Genomic DNA, 21,315 nt, shown 5'->3' on the forward strand with positions numbered 1-21,315 from the left:
CCCTCAAAGTGAATTCCCAGCCCTGGGCATCCTTTGCTGTCAGGACAGCATTAAAATCGTTTCCCCACTACTCGCTATGATTTTTCCCTTCAAGGAAACTTGCACGAAGGATTAACAAAGTTCACAGTGCTGTTCAAAATGCTGAGTGGTTCTTTGAGGGCAGAAATTGGTTTATTCTGTTTCACTGTACCCTCAGTGCTCAGCAGGGTATGGCAGGTAGTAGGTATCCAGGGATGATACTTAATAGTGGAAGGGAGAGAAAAAGGAAGGAAGGAGGCAGAAAGAACGGAGGGAGGAAAGGAAGGAGGGAAGAAGGAGGATGGAGAGAAAAAGCAGAAAGGAAGAAGGGAAAGAGGGAGGGAGTAGGAAGCAGGGAAAGAGGGAGAAAGTGAGGAGGAGGAAAGGAGGGAAGAGGAGGAGGAGAAAGGAGAAAAGGAGGGAGGGGAAAAAGAAGGAAAGAAGGGAGAGAGAAGAAAGGCAGGAGGGAGGGAGAAGGGAGGGGAGACGGAGGGAGGAGGGAGGGAGGGAAGGAGGAGGTAGGAATAAGGGGGGAAAGAGTAATGAAGGAAGGGAAGGAGGAATTCAAATCACACCCTCGTACACTTTTAGGAAGTGAGCAAGATGCCCCCCCCCCCATGATTGTGTCAAGAGTGTTTCTCATTTATGGTGGGACAAAGAAACCCAGGTGGTTCAGTGGCTGGCAGTTCGAATCCACCAGGCAGCTCTATGGGGCAGTTCTACTCTGTCCTACAGGGTCACTATGAGTTGGAATTGACTCGGCGGCAGTGCTTTTTTTTTTTTTTGGTACGGTGGGATAAAAACGCCCTAGGCTATAAACAACATGAACTCTACTGTCTGCAGGAGCCCTGGTGGTACAGTGGTTAAGAGCTCTGCTGCTAATCAAAAAGTCAGCAGTTCGAATCCACTAGCGGCTCCTTGGAAACCCTACGGGTGGCTAAGTTCTACTCTCTCCTACAGGGTCGCTGGGAGTGGGAATGGACTGAAACGATACCGCTTTGGGCTTCGTCCGGATGCCCTGCCCACACTTGCTCGACTACCGCCCACCTAACTACTCAGCCTCCTCCACTGCCCCGCCCCCTCACCAGCTCGCCCGGCCACCGCGCCTGCGCGCAGGGGCGGAAGAGGAAGTTGGGGCGGGTCCTAGCGGGGAGTGAACCGGAAGTGTAAACGCTTCGGCTGCTTCTCGGCCAGGCGGAACCTGCTCTGCTGGGCCCGGTGGCTGCAAAGAACTTTTTTTCTCCCGCCCCAACAGTCGCCGCGGCCAACTGCCTCGCCCGCCCGGCCGCCGAGCCCGCCCCCGCTTCTTTTCCTGTCCGGCTCCGCGCGGCCCTGTCTCCTCTGGCCCGGCAGTACCCGCTTGCCGCCGCCGCCGCCACCGCCTCGTCTCCAGCCGAGCCGCCCGCTGCAGTGATGTGCGACAAGGAGTTCATGTGGGCCCTGAAGAACGGAGACCTGGATGAGGTGAAGGACTATGTGGCCAAGGTGAGCGGGGAGGAGTGGAGCGGCCGAGCGCACGGGGGCGGGCTGGAGATGAGGCTGAGGAAGCGGCGGGGGCGGGGGGAGACGCTGGGACCGGGGTGGCAGCGAGGAGAGGGGGCCAAGGGGGGGTCCGAACGGGAAGAAGGGCCCAGATAACACTGTAGCCAGCGTCTCGTGTCCGTAACTGCTGTGCTGATTTTGTCAGGCCGGGTTTCACCTGACCCTCCTTCCCTTCCGGGACCCCCGGAGGAGGGGAGGGGTGGTACCCCGCTTTTTGAGTCACTGCTGAGCCCGGAGGATTGGAGTTTGGCCCTCTTCTACGCCAGCATTACTTGAATCTTTCTTTGGTCAATTCTCCATCTTGGCCTTGCCTCCTGCTGAATGAAGTAACCCAAGTAACTAGGACCAGAGGGACGTTGTATTTTAACTTTGGGCCCGGCATGAGTTTCAGGTATTCGTGGGCCAAGAAAAAAGAGTATCGAAAATAGCAGTAGTTGAAATTCTTACACTTGGTATCACTTCATTGTAGGGTGGTAGCCTTGGGTGTGGCCTTTTTCCTCTCCCCCGCCACAACAGATACATATTTGCTTCACTGGTAAGGTTGTCCAGTAGCATCTGGGAATGTTTAAGATATCTGAGTAGTTTTTAAGCAAGCATGCTGAGTTTAGTTGCGCCATCCTTCTCCTTGATTCCATCCGAAATGCTTACATGTTTAATAAGTGGTGCGGTTTAGTCGTGGGCTCTTAGGGGGTAAATCATGATATTGAACGCCCATTTAAAGCCTAAGCCGAAAACATAAAACCGAATCCACATTGGGGCAGAGTGGTAAACTTAAAACGCCAAGCTGGCCTGCCTTTGCCCCAGGAACTGTGCATTTTGTAATTACCAGAGAGGTCTCACGTGTGGTTTTAGTTTGGTGAAAGTCTAAAGAGAAATCTACCACAACTAAAGTATAACTTTGTGCATAACCGCAGAGGGCATCTTGGTCACCTGCTGAAAGTGTGAAAAGTGGTTCTAGATGTTCATTTTTCGAAAGATGTGGCCATTAGTGTGCTGCTGTGTTTTGCTTCAGAGATCTTTGTCAGGAAGCAAGTAAGGAGAAGCAGAGCTTCTTAAAACTTGTGGGATTGTGCAAGGCACTCTGTCTAATGCCATTACAGTTGAGATGACTGGTGTGCAGATTATCTACGTGGTTGCTATTTACAGTGGATTGTTAGGACAAACTGCCTTTCCTTCCGTACCTTCTCAGCTCCCGGCAGTCTGAAACCTGGCTTACTGCCTGGTTTGATGTAAGTGTAAAGGGACGAAGTTACTTGGAACACTAGTCGGTGGTACACTTACCAGCAGTGGGACACTGTGGTGCTCTGGAAGTGGGTGGGTTTTGTCAGGGTGCAACCTGAGCTATTTGATGTACTTAAGATGCAGAGTTGGTAAGTACTAACTGAACTTAAAAAAAAAAAGCAAACCCACTGCCGTTGAGTCGATTCTGACTCATAGCGACCCTATAGGACAGAGTAGAACTGCCCCACAGAGTTTCCAAGGAGCACCTGTGGATTTGAACTGCTGACCTCTTGGTTAGCAGCTGTAGCACTTAACCACTACACCCACAGCTACAAAAATAACACAATTTACATACTGTCTTCCTGGTACATTATTTTTTGTCACCTTTATGTCAGTCTGGCAGGTAAGTCAGTCCTATTCTTAGCCCCATTTTACAGTTAGAGTTACTGAGCTGCAGAGTACTTAAGAGTCCACAGTTTACAGATAATAAGTGGTGACTCCAGAACTAAGCTGCTCTCTCCAAAACTGAGACTCTTTTTTCCGAGAGGGTGGGGGTACGGAGATTTTTTTTTTTTTTTCTTTTTTTAATTGTGCTTTAGGGGAAAGTTTACAGCTCAAGTTCAAAATTGAGACTCTTCAGCTGCTCCATGCAGGCTGTCACAATCTCCAACTTCACTGTGAAAGCATGTAACACCAAGATTGCTAGTAGGACCTTCCCAGCGTGCACACCTAGGCAGAGAAATGAACAGTCTTCAGTCACCCGAAAACGTTTATGTAAAAATATGTGCCTAGAAAGATGGGCTAATTTCTTTTCAGGTGCTTTTAAAAGTAGGCCAAAGGAAGTCTTGAGAACTGGTTTATCCAAAAAGGTTGACTGTAATGTAACCCAGTGGTCAGGCCATTGGACTTCTCCTTAGTTTTTTTTGAGTAACTTGAGTCTCTTGAAACATCTTTTATTTTGTTGATGAAAAATAGCCAAAAAACAAAACAACAAAAAGCGATCACCCTAGTTTTCACTGACTTAGCTACGTTCTGTTCTTAACGCCTGTTGCCACGCTCAACTCCTAATTTGATGGTTTCTTCTGCTCAGCAGCCGTCTTCCCTGATCACCCATTGGCTCACCTGTCCATTTGCCAGTTCATGATCACTGTTTTCTGAATTTATGTAATGTGCATTTATCTGGATAGGTGTGTACAAAGAAAGTACCCAAACATTTGTTAACTGTTTAGTTTTCCTTCTTAGGGGTGAGAATCTTTTAAACAATACTCTCCTCAGTAATGCTGTGAAGGTCTCTCACCTCGTTAATAGGTAAGAATGGACCTGTAGGTAAAGCATTTTACTGTTTTCCCTGTCAAAGTTAATCTGCAAAAAATCGGTTATTGTACTGTTTCTCTCTGCCTCTGCCTTCTCTGCAGATACCTGAAGTATGGGTAGGCATTTGTTGGTGTTTTGAGGTGAGTTCTGGAACTGAAATGTCAGTTCAGAGCTGCCAAGCTAGATGTTTCTAAGTGGAAAGAGAAGCACATAAAGAAAAATTAGCAGTGCTCCATGTCACATTAAAATGATATCTGAAGCAGTTTTTCAAGTCTTTCAGCACTGCATTTTGGCTTCTTGGCTGACCTAAAGGCCACATTTCATTAATTTGTCTTTGTTTATTGGGCACCTGTCAGGTCCCAAGCACTGAGTTCCACCTGGGATGTTAGGAAAGGAGTTGGACACAGTGCTCAGAAGACATAAGCATCTCTATCCAGCAGACCTCTGTGAAAAAGAGCTTTCAGACTTACTTTAAAACAACATGCAAATTACAAAATAACATTTCACTTATATGAGGTTCAATTTGCCTAGTTGGCAAACACGTGAGAGCCAGAGAGTAAAGGGATTTGTGAGCAGGTGTATATTCATAGCCACATCTTCAATCTGTGTGCTTCTCTGGATGACATGATTTTTGCCTTTGTCTTCCCTTCTGCCTTTATGTTGATTTCTTCCACTGGAGTTAATTCTGGCCTCCCAAGAGCTCCAGGCTGCCTAGTGGACAGCTCTGTTCAGACACTTTTCAAATCAAACTCTCAATTTTCCTCTGAAAAACTCTTTTCTATTCCTGTTGTCTCCATTTTGCCATGATATTGTGACCCAACCATTTGCTTAAACGAGGGAATTTTCCTGGATTTCTGAGTGTTATCAAGACTGCCTTCTTAGTCTCTCTCAGCCATTCCTTACCCTTCACGCCCATGGTTGCTACTTAAGATTGGATCCTTAGTATATCCATCCTGCGCTGTGTTTCCTTGACTGTAACGTCTCGCCTTCCCTTCGTGGTCAACTTGCGCATTTAGCTGAGGGGTCTTTCTGTAATGTCAGTCTGAGCATGTTATCTTTTCAGCCAGCCTCCTTCGCTGCCCTTAAAGTACTCCTGTCATTCCCCATTGCTTATTTTAAAAGGTCACCTCCTCCTTGGTTTGGCGTTTGTGCTTTGCGCCCTGTCCGCCTCCTCAAACTCACTTCTTCACAAGCACGCTGCCCCAGACCTGCCAGGCTGTTTCTGACTTGGAGCTCCTTGCACGTGCGCTTTCGTTCTCCTTGACCAAGTCTGCTGGCGTACGGTGCCTCACCCGACCTGGTGAGCTCCTGCTTGTCCCCCTCACTCAGATGTCACCTCCCCCAGAGAACCTTCCTGACTTCAGGTGGAGTGCTGCTTTTGCTCTGCACCTGTCGGAGTGCTGTGCTTTCCTCTTGCACGTCTGTCTTCCCTTAGGCTCCAGGTCTCCGGGGGGAGGTATTCTGTGGTTTTTCATTTTTGTACCTGCACCATAAAAAAAGAAAGAAACAGTTGTTGTGGGCTCACTTCCGACTCGTGGTGATATCCGTGACGGTGCCAAGGAATGTCACACCTTAAACTCATGTGTTCCGAGGAAGGAGTTCTGTTATTCTTTGCTGTATGTAGTTTCAACGCACTTTATTAGTTATATCATAATAATTAGCACTGGCTGGGTTTTTTTTTGGGTTACTTACATTGCCAGGCACTAGAAAGCACTCCGCAAGATGTTTTATCTAAGTTTTCATTTGCTGTTTACCACATAGTTTCAATACAGGTAATATTCCCATTTTAAAGTTAAGGAAACTGAAGCTTAGAGAAGTTAAGTGACTTGGCAAGGTCACAGAATAAGTGGCATAACCAGAATTTAAATCCAGGGCCATCAGATTCTATAGCTCGTCTTTTTTCCACCATGTCAGTCTGTCTCAAAATGGCTGTATGGTTTCTTAGCTCACAGTAGCTTGGAATCACACATTAAGAAGATGAGAAAAGGACCTGCAAGAGGCAGGCCCAATGAGTTGTCACTGACAGTGAATAGAGAGTTAGAAAATGGCTACAGTTTGTTTAAGTTACTGTTTTTAACAGTTTGGAAATAATTAGCATAGAAACAAACATCTCTATAAACCTAAATTCTCTGCAGAAGCTGTTTTTGCTGGAGGTGTGTCTATAAGGAGACTGATGGCTTGATAGCCTGTGGACACTTTTTGTGTTACGTTATAGTCACACTTAACCTTATGGAATAATTATGTTCTTAGTTAATGATCCTGAGCAGCCCAGAAAAAGTTAAATTGTGTCTCTTTGCCTCAGGAGGAAAGAAAAGTTACTAAAGTACTAAGATGTCTACTTTCAGAATGGTTTAAAGAAATGGCACTTTTAAAAAAAAGTATATTCTTCCATTGCTAGGTACATACACAAAAGAACTGAAAGCAGATACCCAAACAGATGCTGGTACACCGGTGTTGATTGCAGCGTTATTCACAAAAGCCAAGGTGTCTGTGACAGATGAGTGTGGGTAAACTGTAAGCAAAGTGTGCTATATCCATGCAGTGGACTGTCATTCAGCCATAAAGAGAAATGACATTCCGATACAGGAATGAACCTTGACAACGCTGTGTTAAGAGAAACAAGCTAGGCACCTAACGGCGAATAGTATATGATCTCGCATAAATCTCTAGGATAGGTAAATGCATAGAGACAGAAAGTAGGTTAGTGGTTACCAGGGGCTGAGGTTGGAGGCAGGGAATGGGGCATTATTAGCTTAATGGCACAGAATTTCTGTTTGGGGTGATGAAAACGTTAAATAATTGTGATGATTGCACAACATTGTGAATATAATTAATGCCACTGAATTGTACCCTTAAAAATGGTTAGGGTGGTACATTTTATATTCTCTTTTACCACAGTAAAAAAAGAATATGTTTTAAATTTTGCATATTTGAGCATTGTGGTTTGGTATGGAGGTGTAATTTCATTTACTTACCACATCAGCCCATGAGCATAGTTCCTATTGTTAACCCCATCTGAGAGATGAAGAGACTGAAGCAAAGATGAAAGAACTTGTGTTAGGTCATAAAGCTTTTGAGTAGTGAAGCTGAGACTTGAACCCAGTGTCTGGGACTTCATAGCTCCTTGCAGTTCACCACTTCAGCATAGCATTGACCTTCATTCCTCAGTAATGCTGGATAACTCAAGGGCTGGTGTATTACTGAGTATGTAGGTGTTAAAAGCAGAGGATCTCAGCAGGGTGGTAAGGATGCACTGAGACTGTTAGAGGTGAGGGAGTGGTAGCTGTGCAGATACAGCTGTCTCAGGTGAATGCTGTGGGCTGGGTCGGTAAGGAGTCCTTGCTGCCTCCAGCAGGTCTGTTAGGTGTATTCTCTTGTTTACGTGTACTTCTCTTTCCCTGGCTGTGAAACACTATACATCAGACCTCTAACTTCCCTTTCTCTGTGGTTTCCTTTCCCTCTCCATCCCCCATTCTAATTACATATGCCTTTGACACACTAATAGGGTTGAAAAGCAACAGTTGTATACCATGTGAGATGATAGGATCTCTTAAACCTGAGAAAGCTATCAACTCTAATCTTTAGAAATTTCGACTTATTTTTCCTAATAGAGTAGCCTATTTAACCAAGTTCCTGATTCAGTCTATCTTGCATTTATAGTTTTAGACTGTTTTCCTTTTTTTTTAAATTATTAGTTCCTTTCTTATTTCAAAAATGTATCAGTATGTATCGCCCTTTCTACAGCAGGGCTGGTGGCCCAGTCAGAAAGAACAATACCAGCTTGTATAAGGAATAGGTGCTGTCTTAGTTATCTCGTGCTGCTGTAACAGAAATACCACAAGTGGATGGCTTTAACAAAGAGAAGTTTTATTTCCTCACCATAAAGTAGGCTAAAAGTCCAAATTCAGGGCCTCAGCCCCAGGGGAAGGTTTTCTGTCTCTGTCGACCTTCTCATCAACCTTCCCCTGGACTAGGAGCTTCTCCATGCAGGGACCTCAGGTCCAAAAGATACACTCTGCTCCTGGCACTGCTTTCTTGGTGGTATGAGGTCCCCCTCTCCGTTTGTTTCCCTTTCCTTTTTATCTCTTGAGAGAGAAAAGGTGGTGCAGGCCACACCCCGGAGAAGCTCCCTTTACATTGGATCAGGGATATGACCAGGTAAGGATGTTACAATCCCACCCTAATCCTCTTTAGCATAAAATTACAGTCACAGAATGGAGGGCAACCACACAATACTGGGAATCATGGCCTAACCAAGTTGACACATATTTTTGGAGGACACAATTCAAACCATGACATGTGCCCTCAGTGAGCATTCTTCTCCCTGTTAGGATTCTGGTGTTTTTTCTTATCAATATAAAATAAGGTCTTTTTTGTATTGGAATGTTCACATAGATGTCCATAGACCATGTGTAGTGTTTTGCATTGGGATTTTAAACATATCCTTCTATTAGTGCAGATAACTGAAAGGTTAATGAGTTAAAGCTAGCTGGTATATACTTGTTATTAAAAAGATACAGCTGTATTGAACGAATACAAAGTGTTCTGTTGCACATTTTCCCTTCCCAGGTAGTTCCTTTCTTTATAAAATGTACTAGGTTTTTTTTCTATTTTTCTTAAAAGAGAGAAATGTATAAAGAATACAAAAACTGACGCATAATCTGACACCTAAAATAATTAAAATGTTTGATCAAATGTAGAACTTATTTTGGACATCAGGATTTCCAAAAATATGATTCAGAAATCTTTATGGTTGAAAGATGTTGAACTATAAGGAAAAGAAGGCATGGAAAGTGCCATGGGGGAAGAAAAAAAGTCAGAGGTTGAAGGAAATCCTTTAAAAGAAAAAGTATAGAATCTATACAGTAAATTTGAACCTTGGGCAAAAGGCCTGAAATTATTCTGAATAACAGGAATTGTAGCTTGTAAATATGCAAACAGAAAGTAATTTTAAGATCCTTAAACTGAACGGGGATTCTGCAAAATCTTTTCAGCTGCCAGAGGTCATTCTTCACCAAAAACATTCCGGAATTTTCTCCTTCGCCCTTGTCCCAGTGCTGTGACCTGGCTTGATTTCCAACTCCACAAGTGAAAGGAAGGCTAGTTAGGAGCCTGGTGTTCATTGGTCGTGTATAATTCTTTCTGGAAATATCTTTAAAAAAATATTTTGCTGTTTTCAATTAGAAAATGTCTTAAGTGCTCCTAATTCCTTTTAAACTTTACAGACAAAAAAAATATGTAATTAATAAGCAAATCAACTGCATAAAACTAAACAGCTTTTATAAAGTAACTAGTTATTGTGGGAAAAAATGCTTAAATTGAAGGTTCTGTGTTGCAAATATACAGATTGTAGAATACGCCATGAGATTTGGGGCCTTAACCATCATGGACTACCACTTAAAAACTTTTTTCCTGTCAGTAAGAAAGATAGATGCTTAACACTTTGGTTAAAAATACTTGGAAGGAGTTAATGGCATCTTGTTTGCACTGAAAATATTTTCTGTCTCTAATTTCATTTCTTTGACTTCCATTAGTGGTGTGATAATGATAAGTAAATTAATGAAAACGAGCCTATAATTTGCATATGTAAACTTCCAGAACCTTGAATAGTCCTAGGTTAAGAATCCCAGAGACAGAAATACTAGCTTAGGATAAACAGCACAGGACTTGGCTTTATGTCGTAGTTCTCTTCCTTCAACAAAGTATGTGTTTTTTGTTCTTTACTATGAACTTTTTTGGGGGGCAGTATTCTCAGCCATCACTGCCATTGAAGTGTGTCTTGTAGTAGTCTTATCAGTGAAAATACCCCTCGTTGGGGGACATGTCTGAGGTAAGAAGGTGATCACTTTGGTCAGCATCACCCTAGTATGGATTTTAACTAGTAGTAAGAAAACTGTTCTTCTGAACACAGTGAAGGTGTTTTATGAGGATTCATTATCATATATTATTGTTTTTATGAAGCAGGAGCCCATTAAATAAATGCTTATTAATTGTGGGAATTATTATTGTTCATTACCTTGAAATGAGTTCACATTTATAGTACTGCAAGTTTGATGCATTTGGTGTGACCGACCTTTCCTGTTAACATCTTAGAAAATATACAGAGTAAGAGCTTGTTGATTTCATACTTCTCAGACCTGTCCCATCTCTCTGTTTTGCTGAATTGTAAAGATCCAGATAAAGTATTACCGCCTTTTTTGTTTGCTTTCCCATGGCGGTAGATTTTACATTTGAACCCACTGCTCTTTTGAAATGTATGATTCTGGTACTGTTTTATCCACTCATGTCACCAAGCAGTACTATCATACGATTCTTTTTTGCAAAGTTACAGCGTAAGGTAAGGGTTAACCTGTGTGTGTGGTGGGGGGGGGGGGTGTAGGGGACAGAGAAAGAGTGGTAGGAAAGGGGGGACCATAGCATTCATCTGATTCTCAAAAGGCTCTGTCATTTTTAAAAATGTGAAATACCACATTCTTCAGGAATTCTGAAATCTTAAGTGGGAAAGGTAAAACTTAGCTGTAACTGAAATACTGGGGACATGGACTCAACCATATAGTTTGGTACATTTGTTTTGTTGCATTCCACTATCTATCAGTCAGATGTCTAGTATTAATTTACATGCTACAAAATGGTCACTCAAATGCTAATTTAGAACACTTTGTTAAGTAGATTTTGGGGACACTGGTCTCTTGTGACAGTCTAGTATATACTTTTATGCCTTAGAAGTCAGCTGCAGTAATGTGTACACATCCTGAAGACCTTCAGAGGAAGACAATTCTTTGATTCTTTTTGCCTGAAGAAAGGTCTAAAAACAATTCTGTTGGAGTCATATGATCATTTCATTTAGAAATATATAAGGATTGCTGAGTGTTTATTATTCAAATAAGCCTAATACTGTGTAGCAGAGACCTGTAATAAATACTGATGCTGTCACATATCCCCACCAGACCACGATTTTGAAAGGCGTAGAAAAGATAAAATGTTGCTGTTAAGAACAGGAAATCTGAAACTATTAAGAATATGCCGCATATTTCTAAATATGTTTTTGTTCCATGTTAAATCCATTTAGCAGAGCAGTAGGCAAAGATTTTCAAAAACTGGGGAAAATCTAGGGAAAGGAAGAGTGAGATACCTACAGAAATGAAAACACTAACTAAACGAGACTTCCTGACCTACTCTGTACTTGGGCTGTAGACTTCACAGATCTATCACTTAATATCACAGAACCCCTTGAACTGCTTTTTCCTTCAGTAGTTTCTAACCTGTTACCTCTTCTCTTCTTTAAGCTTCCAGAAGCTCTCCTGGGAATGGAGTAGTAACAGCAGTCCACCAGAAAAAAATTCACTCTGTGGACCATGGATGTGATTAGAGTAATAATATCCCTAGAATCCAGATAGAATAAACCCAACACATTTGCACTGTTAAGAAATAAGTATAACAATAAATACTGTATCCTAATAGCCACTATTTAATGCTAGGCTACTTGCTGAGTGCTTCGTCTACATTTTCTCATTTAAATTGTTATAAAATGTGATTACCTTACCAAAAAAAAAAAAACCAAACTTTTTTTTTTTGGCGCAAAAGAGGGAAAAGGCGAAGCAGATCAATTAACTTCAAGGTAACCAAGCCAGGATTGTCCCTAGATCTGTCAGATTCCAGAACCTGTTTGATTTCCTATTCCCAAGAAAGATGATCAACCAAATGCAGAAATTATCGAACCAATATTGTTAACATCACACACAAGCAAAACTTTGCTGAAGATCACTCAAAAGTGGCTGCAGCAGTATATCGACAGGGAACTGCCAGAAATTCAGGCTGGTTTCAGAAGAGGACATGGAACCAGGGATATCATTGCTGATGTCCGATGGATCCTGGCTGAAAGCAGAGAATACCAGAAGGATGTTTACCTGTGTTTTATTGACTATGCAAAGGGATTCAACTGTGTGGATCATAACAAGTTATGGATAACAATACAAAGAATGGGAATTTCAGAACACCTAGTTGGGCTCATGAGAAACCTGTACATAGATCACGAGGCAGTTGTTCGGACAGAGCAAGGGGATACTGAGTGGTTTAAAGTAAGGGAAGGTGTGCATCAGGGTTGTATCCCCTCACCATACGTATTCAGTCTGTATGCTGAGCAAATAATCCAAGAAGCTAGGCCATATGAAGAGGAATGGGGCCTCAGGATTGGAGGAAGACTCATTAACAACGTGCATTATGCAGATGACACAAGCTTGCTTGCTGAAAGTGAAGAGGACTTGAAGCACTGATGAAGATCAAAGATCACAGCCCACAGCCTTCAGTATGGATTACACCTCAACACAAAGAAAACAGAAATCCTCACAACTGGACCAATAAGCTACATCATGCTAAACGGAGAAAAGATCGAGGTTGTCAAGGATTTCATTTTACTTGGATTGACAATCAACACCCATGGAAGCACCAATCAAGAAATGAAAAGACGCATCGTATTGTGCAAATCTGCAAAGGACCTCTTCAAAGTGTTGAAAAGCAAAGGTGTCACCTTGAAGACAGGTACACCTGACCCAAGCCCTGGTGTTTTCAATTGCATCATTGCATGTGAAAGTTGGACGGTGAATAAGGAAGACCAAAGAAGAACTGACGCCTTTGAATTACAGTGTTGGGAAAGAATATTGACTGTACTATGGACTGTCAAGAGAACGAACAAATCTGTCTAGGAAGAAGACGAGAATGCTCCTTAGAAGCAAGGATGGCGAGACTGCATCTTACATACTTTGGACATGTTGTCAGGAGGGATCAGTCCCTGGAGAAGGACATCATGCTTGGTAAAGTACAGGGTCAGCGGAAAAGAGGAAGCCCCTCAACGAGGTGGATTGACCCATCGGCTGCAAAAATGGGCTCAAGCATAGCAGCGATTGTAAGGATGGCAGGGGACGGGGCAGTGTTTGTTCTGTGGTACATAGGGTCGCTATGAGTCGGAAGCGACTCAGAGGCACCTAACAGCGACAACTTGGTTTCTGTTATATGAACGTGGGTATTTTTAAGAAGCTTGAGGAGGTAGAAGAGGAAGGGAATTTCAATTTTTGCTTGTATGAGTTAGCGCAAACCTGTTATCGAAAGAGAAACTTTTAGAACCCCAATGACCATAGTCCAGCTCATGGTGAGTGGGTGACAACCGTCACTGGATCTGATGAACTTTCTTTTTTGTTCACTGCCGTGTCTGCCACTTAGGGTAATGCCTGACTTATAGTAGGAGCTGATAAATATTTGTTGAATGAATGACTGACGAAGTAAATGACTAATGAATGAAAAAGTCTTTGAAGGTTCATGGTCTTATCAGAGATCTGGAGCCAGCTGTATACCAGTGGCGGAGGGGTTCATATTGAAAGATACTGCAGTTAGTTATTCTCCCTCCAGAAGAGAAGGTCAGGATGAGAGTAGGGAGTACCAGGTTGAGGTAGAAGTCATTGTCAAAATTTGGAGTCCAAATGACAGGAAAGAAAGAGTGTCCAAAGTCTAATGAGAAGAAGAGAGTGTTAGCAGAGACGAGTCCAGGTGAGCCAGTTCGCCTCCGTCTTGGCACTGGTAAACTGGCAGCAAAGAAGAAGACAATAACTTAGGGTCTTCTCTGTGGCTAGATGCTTTAACTACATGCTGAGGTGTGATACAAGGACGAGGAGATCAAATAAAGATACCAGGCCACTCTGAGTTAACCCTGGGATGGTTTATTTGTCATTTCAAACTTCAGAGTTAAACAGTAATCTAAGTCATTTTAAGACTTTTTTACTTTTGACATAGAATGTCCAGATTCTTTTTTTTTTTTTAATAATTTAAGCTATTCAAAAAGAAGTAATGAAATTATTATATAATACGACCACAGCCAGGTATTAGTTTGTCAGTTATGTGTTAAACATGAAAGGTAATTCAGCAGCTACTTTGGCTCCTAGACTTTGACCCAAAATATTAAGACTTACATCTTAAAAAAGCTATAAGGTACTTGCAGATTTTCTCCAGTTAATCCTAAAAGTGCTGTATGTTGTCCTTCATTCTTGTTTCCGTCCCAAGCACTCATTTTTATAAGGATTGTATTTTGAACAGCATCAGGTTCAAGAATAATTACTCTAAAGGAAATATTAATATAAATATAATCTCTGTAAGGAGCCCTGGTGGCGGAGTGGTTAAGCACTCAGCTGCTAACTGAAAGGTCAGTTCAAATCTACCAGCTGCTCCGTGGGAGAAGGATGTGGCAGTCTGCTTCCGTAAAGATTACAGCCTTGGAAACCCCATAGGGCAGTTCAGCTCTGTCCTGTAGGGTCGCTATGAGTCAGAATCAACTCTATGGCAGTGGTTATTTCTTAGACATACAAACTCTTATTAATGCTGATTTTTACATCATCTCACAAAACTAAAAATAAAGGGCTTTAAAGTCAGGTGTTTGGAGGCAACACGGATTGGGTGATGTTTCTATACAGATTTTTTTTTAATGAGTTTTTAAATTTTTAAATATTGTCGTTGCCTTTCAGCTAAAATGAAGTTATTAGAGTTGTTAGTTGCCGTCGCGTGTTGACAGCCGCATGTGTGCAGAGTAGTTCTGCTCTGTAGGCCTTTGAGGGCTATAATCTTTTGGAAGCGGGTCCCCAGGCTTACCTTGCTGGCTGACCTTTGGGTGGGTTGGAACTGCCAGCCTTCTGGCTAGTTGTCGAGCACTTAATCCATTGAGCACTTAACTGTTTGCGCCACCCAGGGTCTTCTGTCAGAATTAGTGTACTTAAAAAGTTTTCATTGTTGTTGCAAGACCTAGGAGACAGTACTTCTCTGTCCTGTAGGGTCGCTATGAATTAGAATCAACTCGACAGCAACGGGTGTGGGTTTTTTTGGTTATGAGTTTAGCTATGTAATATTCTTAATTTTGTTTTTAAAATAGTCTGTAGTGTTGAGTTCCTCCTTGCTCCATCTGTAGTTTAGGGCATTTAGAATTAGTCTTGTGTGTATCTGTGTGTTTTGTTGTGTGTATATCATTTTGTGTTTTGTTATTTTTTTATTGTTTATTCTTTTGGGTTTTTTGTTTTGCTTTGTTTTTGTGCTAAAGCTTGTGTCATTAACCGTTAATTTTATTGTATTGAGGCTTTCTTTGGTCTATTATAATCAAGTTTCATTGCAAGTATTGAAAGAAGGTGTAGTTTCCATAAAGTGCAAAGTTTGATCTATAGTAATGCAGCCTCATTAATTATTAATCCTACTTGCTATATCCTTACTTGCCAAAGACTGAGATTAGTATGATAGTCTCCCTGCAGTGATATTTCTGTTCTGTTTTGGGGGGGCGAAATTCATATTACATAAAATTAACCATTTTAAAGTGTGCAGTTCAGTGGTATTTAGTACATTCAGAGTGTTGCACAGCCACCACTCCTGTCTAGTGCCGGAGCATTTTCATTAGCCCCAGAGAAAACCCATACCTGTTAAGCAGTCAGTCTCCATTCTCCCCTCTCCGCAGAGCTAAAATGGTATTTTTGTTAAATGTTTTTTTGTTAGACTTCATTGAAGAATTCACAGCTGGTTTTTAAGAATCTATTTTAATGTAAAGTGACCATCTTTTTCCCATTTCCTTTTTTTGCTTTGAATTCTCCTTTGTTGTGTTTTAATTTTACTATTCTTAGTGTTTTGGTTTATGTGCCCCATATATTTTTGCCCATTCTTTTAAATTCTTTTTAGCATTTTGTTTTTAGGTGTATCTCTCAATAGTGCTTATGGTTGGATTTTTGTGAGGATATTATTGTTTAACAAAATCTGGGATTCAGCTTTTATCTTTAAATTTGGGAGTTAAACCTACTCACACTTATTGTCAGAACTGATAGATTTAAATTTTCTGGCTGTTAGACTTTGAATTTACATTGTTTAAACTTATATTTTACCTTTGTTAACCGTAGGGACTTGTTTTCTTGGCCTCATTTTCTTCCATGACTTGAAAGGTGTATTGGTTTCCTAGGGCTTGCATAACTAAGTACACAAACTGGGTGGTTTAAAACAACAGAAATTCATTTTCATACAGCCCTTCTGCTTCACACCAGCTATAGCAGTGCCAGGCGCTGCTTGGTTTATAGGTGTGTCACGTCAGCCTCTCCATAGTTCTTCACGTGGCCATTCTTCCTGTGTGTCTCTGTCACTAGTCATAGTGGATTAGAGCCCACCCTCCTCTAGCATGACCTCACGCTAACTGAATTACATCACATCGGCAAAGATGTTATTTCCAAATAAGTTCCCATTCACAGGTACCAGGGGTTAAGATTTCAACATACCTTTTTCAGGGGACACAATTCAATCTATAACAGAAGGTATAAATCTCTTTTAGGTCTTCCAGAATTTAAATTTCATCAAAAGCATGTTTAAGTTTAAACTTTGCCAAGTCAATAAATACGCAGTAGCCTTTGGTTTTAGTTTTTCAGAACAACTATTTGTATTGCTTTCATTGAGTATACAAGTAACACATACTCATTTTCTTAATGTAAGTAACATCAGAATTCAGAAAGTGAGAGTGTCCTCAATCCTGTCCCGTAAAGATGACTACAAAATAAATTAATATGTCTAGTCTTTGAGATTTTATGATTATATAAAAACATGTTTCTTGTAAGTTTTAAAGTATTTTGGGGGGAACTCCTTAACCTTTTTCTCCATTCTTTACTCATTTGAGTATCGTTACCCAACTTTACTTCCATCAGCGCAGATTTTTAATTTCGCTGTCGCAGTTTTTGTTTCCTTTCTGTATTTCACTTTCTCAGCCAGCTTGCTCCCTTTTCCTATCAGCCTGCAGCCCGCAGTAGATGGTTCATGAGTGAATGGTTAGCCAAACTGATATACTTAGGAAAATATTAGAATAAACCATCCAGTACATAGAATACTAGGTTAAAAAAAAAAAGCCAGCTTGGTACTTTGAAGAAGAAATTATACCAGATTAATTTTGTTCTATTGTCACAATAAGGCAAAAAGAAAAAAATAGACTTAGTTTAGCTTGATCTTTAGAAAAGTATGGTGCTGACAGACAACTAGAAAAAAGCCTCTATTGCTTGTAGTTCTCTTAAATAACCAAATAACTGACTCAGTGGTGATAGCCAGGTGGCAGATACTGAACTCTGGGGAGTATAGTGAATAACACCCCTCTTAGAAATTAGACCTGAGACATGTTCTGTCTGATACTTATTATCTGGCAATTTCCTGGATTAAAAATAATTGAAAGCACATTCACCAAATTTTCATGAGAATAATATTGGTAGGTCTTAAATTTTCAGTGAATTTTATTGTTTTATGTTCTTCAAATTCAGCATAACCTAATAGTTCGCCTTCTGGCATCTTGACCCACTCATGTATTACTTTCTGTAGCAAAGCCAGGTGTGACTGTTAATGTTTTTACAAGTCACATAATTAACACGTACAGGCTCTATCCCAATCACCAGAGCAAAGTGATAAGAGTTTTTTTCTTTCTGTTTTGTGACCCAACTTCAGAAATGTTACAATACAGGAAAATTTGTATTTTAGAATTGATGAAACAGTGGCAATAATATGATATGTTCTGTGAAATAAGGATTTCATTGTTACAGGATATCGATATCGATCTACATGCCCATAAATTAGAATAATTAAGTAAACTATGGTATATTTTGCTTCTTGTACATAGGGTCACTGTGAGTTGGAAGCAGCTTGACGGCACCTAACAACAATGTTACATCCACTTGACAGAATATTATGTGGCTTTCAAAAATGGTATCTCATATGTGAAATGATACACAGTGTGGTTGTAACTTTTTCGAACAACTGGACTGAGGAAAAAAAAGTTGAAATGGAAGTTCAGGGAGGTAATCCCAATGGTTGTATTTGGATGGTGGAACTCACTAGAAGAAACATCTCATTTTCCAATTTTTATTAAATGAACATATGTTACTTTTTAAGTGTGTGTGTGGTGGTGAGAGGGTGGTTTGTAACACTAAGCAAAGAATCATTTAGAAACAAAGCATACTATACTAATTTCTTTTTTATGCAGTTCCTAGACTGATAATCTCAAACATTTGGCATTTGTATATTTCAATAATGTGCTTGGGGAAATGGTGGGAAAGCATGGTTGGCTGAGAGTGTAAAGAACCGGACCTGGGGTCAGTAGACTACGGGCCTTTCTGACCCTGTATAGAAAAAGCTTGTCCGTCCCCGAATTAGATTCAAGACTATTTGAATTGTAGTTCCCAGGTACACTGCAGATCTCTCTCTCTTTATATGGCGAACTGAAGGAAGTTACCTGAGTATTGCCAGAGCTCATTCCTCAGTCTTTTGCTATTTAATATTTTTACCAAGAACTTGGATGAGCATAATAAAGATAGGTGGCAAGGACTAGCAAAATCCTTTAATAATAATAAAGATGTAGAAAGAACTTGGCAGGCCGGAAAAATAAGGTGACCATTACAAGATGAAATGTAATAGCAATAGATGTACCAGAAAAGCACTGACCGAAATTTGGGATGATTTAGTTTTGGTTGCAATGCAATGTGGCTGCTAAAAACAATAATCTAACGTGAAAATAGGGATTGCTTGTTTGCTTATTCTTTGTGCCCCCAATGGATAGATCCAGAATCAGTAAACAGTGAATATTCCAGCATTCGGAGCAGGAATGGGCTGATCAGCAAGGTCCTGAGTTGCCTTTCATGAGAGATGGTCAGTTGTAGGTTGGCATACACAAGCAAGAATTCAAACACAGAATGGGTAGTTGGATTACATGACATTCAGAATCTTCCAGCCCTGAGATTATGTGGCTTTCAGAGACTCTAACAATGTTCTAAAAATAACCCCCTTGTGAAAACAAATATGCAAAAAAAAACAAAAAACAATTGCTATGGCTGTTGAGTCAATTCTAACTCATAGTGACCCTATAGGACAGAGTAGTACTGCCCTATAGGGTTTCCAGGCAGCAGCTGGTGGATTTGAGCTCCCGACCTTTTGGTTAGCAGTCAGGCTCTTAACCACTGTGCTACCAGGGTAAACCCAATTGTGAAGTAGGTACAAAATCAGTAGTAGTTTTGGTAAGCAAAAGGCCCTGCAGTGTGACAAAGATGGTATAAGTCAGTACACTAATTTATTAAATTTGACTGTTTTGGGTGGTACACAAGTGCCCTGTGGACATTGTATGCTGAGTAAATAATCCAAGAAGCTGGACTGTATGAAAAAGAACATAGCGTCTTGATAGGAGAAAGATTCATTAACAACCTGTGTTATGCAGATGATACAATCTTGCTTGCTGAAAGTGAAGGGGACTTGAAGCACTTAACTGAGGAAGAGCAAAGACCACACACAGCCTTCAGTATGGATTACACCTCAACCTAAAACAAAAATCCTCACAGCAGTACCATTAAGCAACATTATGGTAAACAGAAAAACGATTGAAGTTGTCGAGAATTTCATTTTACTTGGAGCTACAATCAACAGCCATGGAAGCAGCAGTCAAGAAATCAAAGGACGCATTGCATTGGGCAAATCTGCTGCAAAAGACCTCTTTAAAGTGTTAAAAAGCAAAGATGTCAACTTGAAGACTAAGGTGTGCCTGACCCAAGCCATGGTATCTTCAATCACATCATATGCATGTGAAAGCTGGTCAATGAATAAGGAAGAGCAAAGAAGAGTTGACGCCTTTGAATTATGGTGCTAGCAAAGAATATTGAATGTACCATGGACTGTCAAAAGAAGGAACAAATCTGTCTTGAAGAAGTACAGGCAGAATGTTCCTTAGAAGTAAGGATGACGAGACTGTTGTCTCACATACTTTGGACATGTTATCAGGAGGGACCAGTCCCTGGAGAAGGACATCATGTTTGGTAAAATAGAAAGTCAGCAAAAAAGAGGAAACCCCTCAGTGAGATGGATTGACACAGTGGCTGCAACAGTGTGCTCAAGCATAACAACGATTGTAAGGATAGCGCAGGACCGGGCAGTGTTTCGTTCTGTGGTGCATAGGGTCACTATGAGTCAGAACCGATTACACCACCCAACAACAGCAACGACATGTAAATAAGTAAGGTATTGACCTTTTTTCATGGCGTTTTCATGCAAGTACATAAATAGCAAATACCTGATCGAATAAGGTAAATTTAATAAGATATGTAAACAAGAACTATTAAAAGGAGGGATCATAGATTAAGAGTATCAGGTAAAAATTTTATAGATCCTGTAGGGAAGGTGGAATTTCATTCAATCAAGGTGTGGAAGTGGCGTGACTGTGCCAAGAAAAGGCAACAGTGTGAGTGAGGCACCAACATGGGAAAGCCCAGTGCGGCAGGAGCAGAGGTGTGTGACAGCAGGAATGGGGGGTGAGTGTGTAATTGAAGCTAACCTGAGTGCCAAGGTGAGGAATTTCTGCTTAACAGAAAAGAGCAGTTGAAATTGAGTGAGGAAGTGGCGTGATCAGTGTTACTCTTTAGAAACTTGGTTTTAATCGATTTACATACATTTGGTGAATTGAAGTTGGGAACATTGGGTTTTTATTGAGAAGTCCAGTAATAACAATGGCTGATATTTGTTGCATGCTTACCAGCCACGTTACACTTAGCACTGTGGTAGATGATTAATACCACAGTCCAAATCCCAAACCCACTGCCGTCGAGTCAGTTCCGACTCACAGCAGCCCTGTAGGACAGAGTGGAACTGCCCACAGGGCTCCCAAGGCTGTAAATCTTTACGGAAGCAGGCTGCCGCATCTTTCTCACATGGAGCGGCTGGTGGGTTCAAACCACCCATGTTTCAGTTGGCAAGCAAGCGCTTAACCACTGCACCACCCACCATTAGCACCTCCTGACTTCCATTAGCCTGTGGGAATTCCATATACCATAAGGAGCTAATGCCTCCAGCCACATTCTCACATACACATCTGTGTGCACACGCACACTCAAAATCAGTAGACCTTATTGAATACTGTTTTATTTTCTAATTTTCCTTTTATAACTTGCTATCATAATCAGTCAGCAGTCACAACAAACGGTTACTGAGATTTAAAAGGTCTGTTTTTTATATACCATATAGGCATTTTATTAGAAATAAGAAAGTATAAGATAGAATCTCTGCCCTCTATGGTCCTTTAAAATATAATTAACAACACAAGATAGAAACACATGAAAAGGTAAATTGCAATAAAAGATAAATTGCCGGTGAATTAAGTTCCTGAACTAATCTGGGGTTGTCCAGAGTAAAATAGTCTTCGGACACTTC

General features: G+C 41.1%; 1 protein-coding gene across 1 annotated transcript in view; it reads left to right on the forward strand.

Annotated features, from left to right (window-relative positions):
- The first annotated feature begins 1,210 nt into the window (after window positions 1-1,210).
- Window positions 1,211-21,315, forward strand: part of MTPN (myotrophin) — a 50,429-nt gene continuing 30,324 nt past the window's right edge. The window contains exon 1 of the mRNA XM_003420224.4: window positions 1,211-1,503. Within this exon, the coding sequence (XP_003420272.1) occupies window positions 1,432-1,503 (72 nt within the window). The 5' untranslated portion in view covers window positions 1,211-1,431. The remainder of the gene's footprint in view (window positions 1,504-21,315) is intronic.

The sequence above is a fragment of the Loxodonta africana genome, chromosome 8 (genome assembly GCF_030014295.1).
Source record: "Loxodonta africana isolate mLoxAfr1 chromosome 8, mLoxAfr1.hap2, whole genome shotgun sequence".
In the NCBI taxonomy this organism is placed as follows: Eukaryota; Metazoa; Chordata; class Mammalia; order Proboscidea; family Elephantidae; genus Loxodonta; species Loxodonta africana.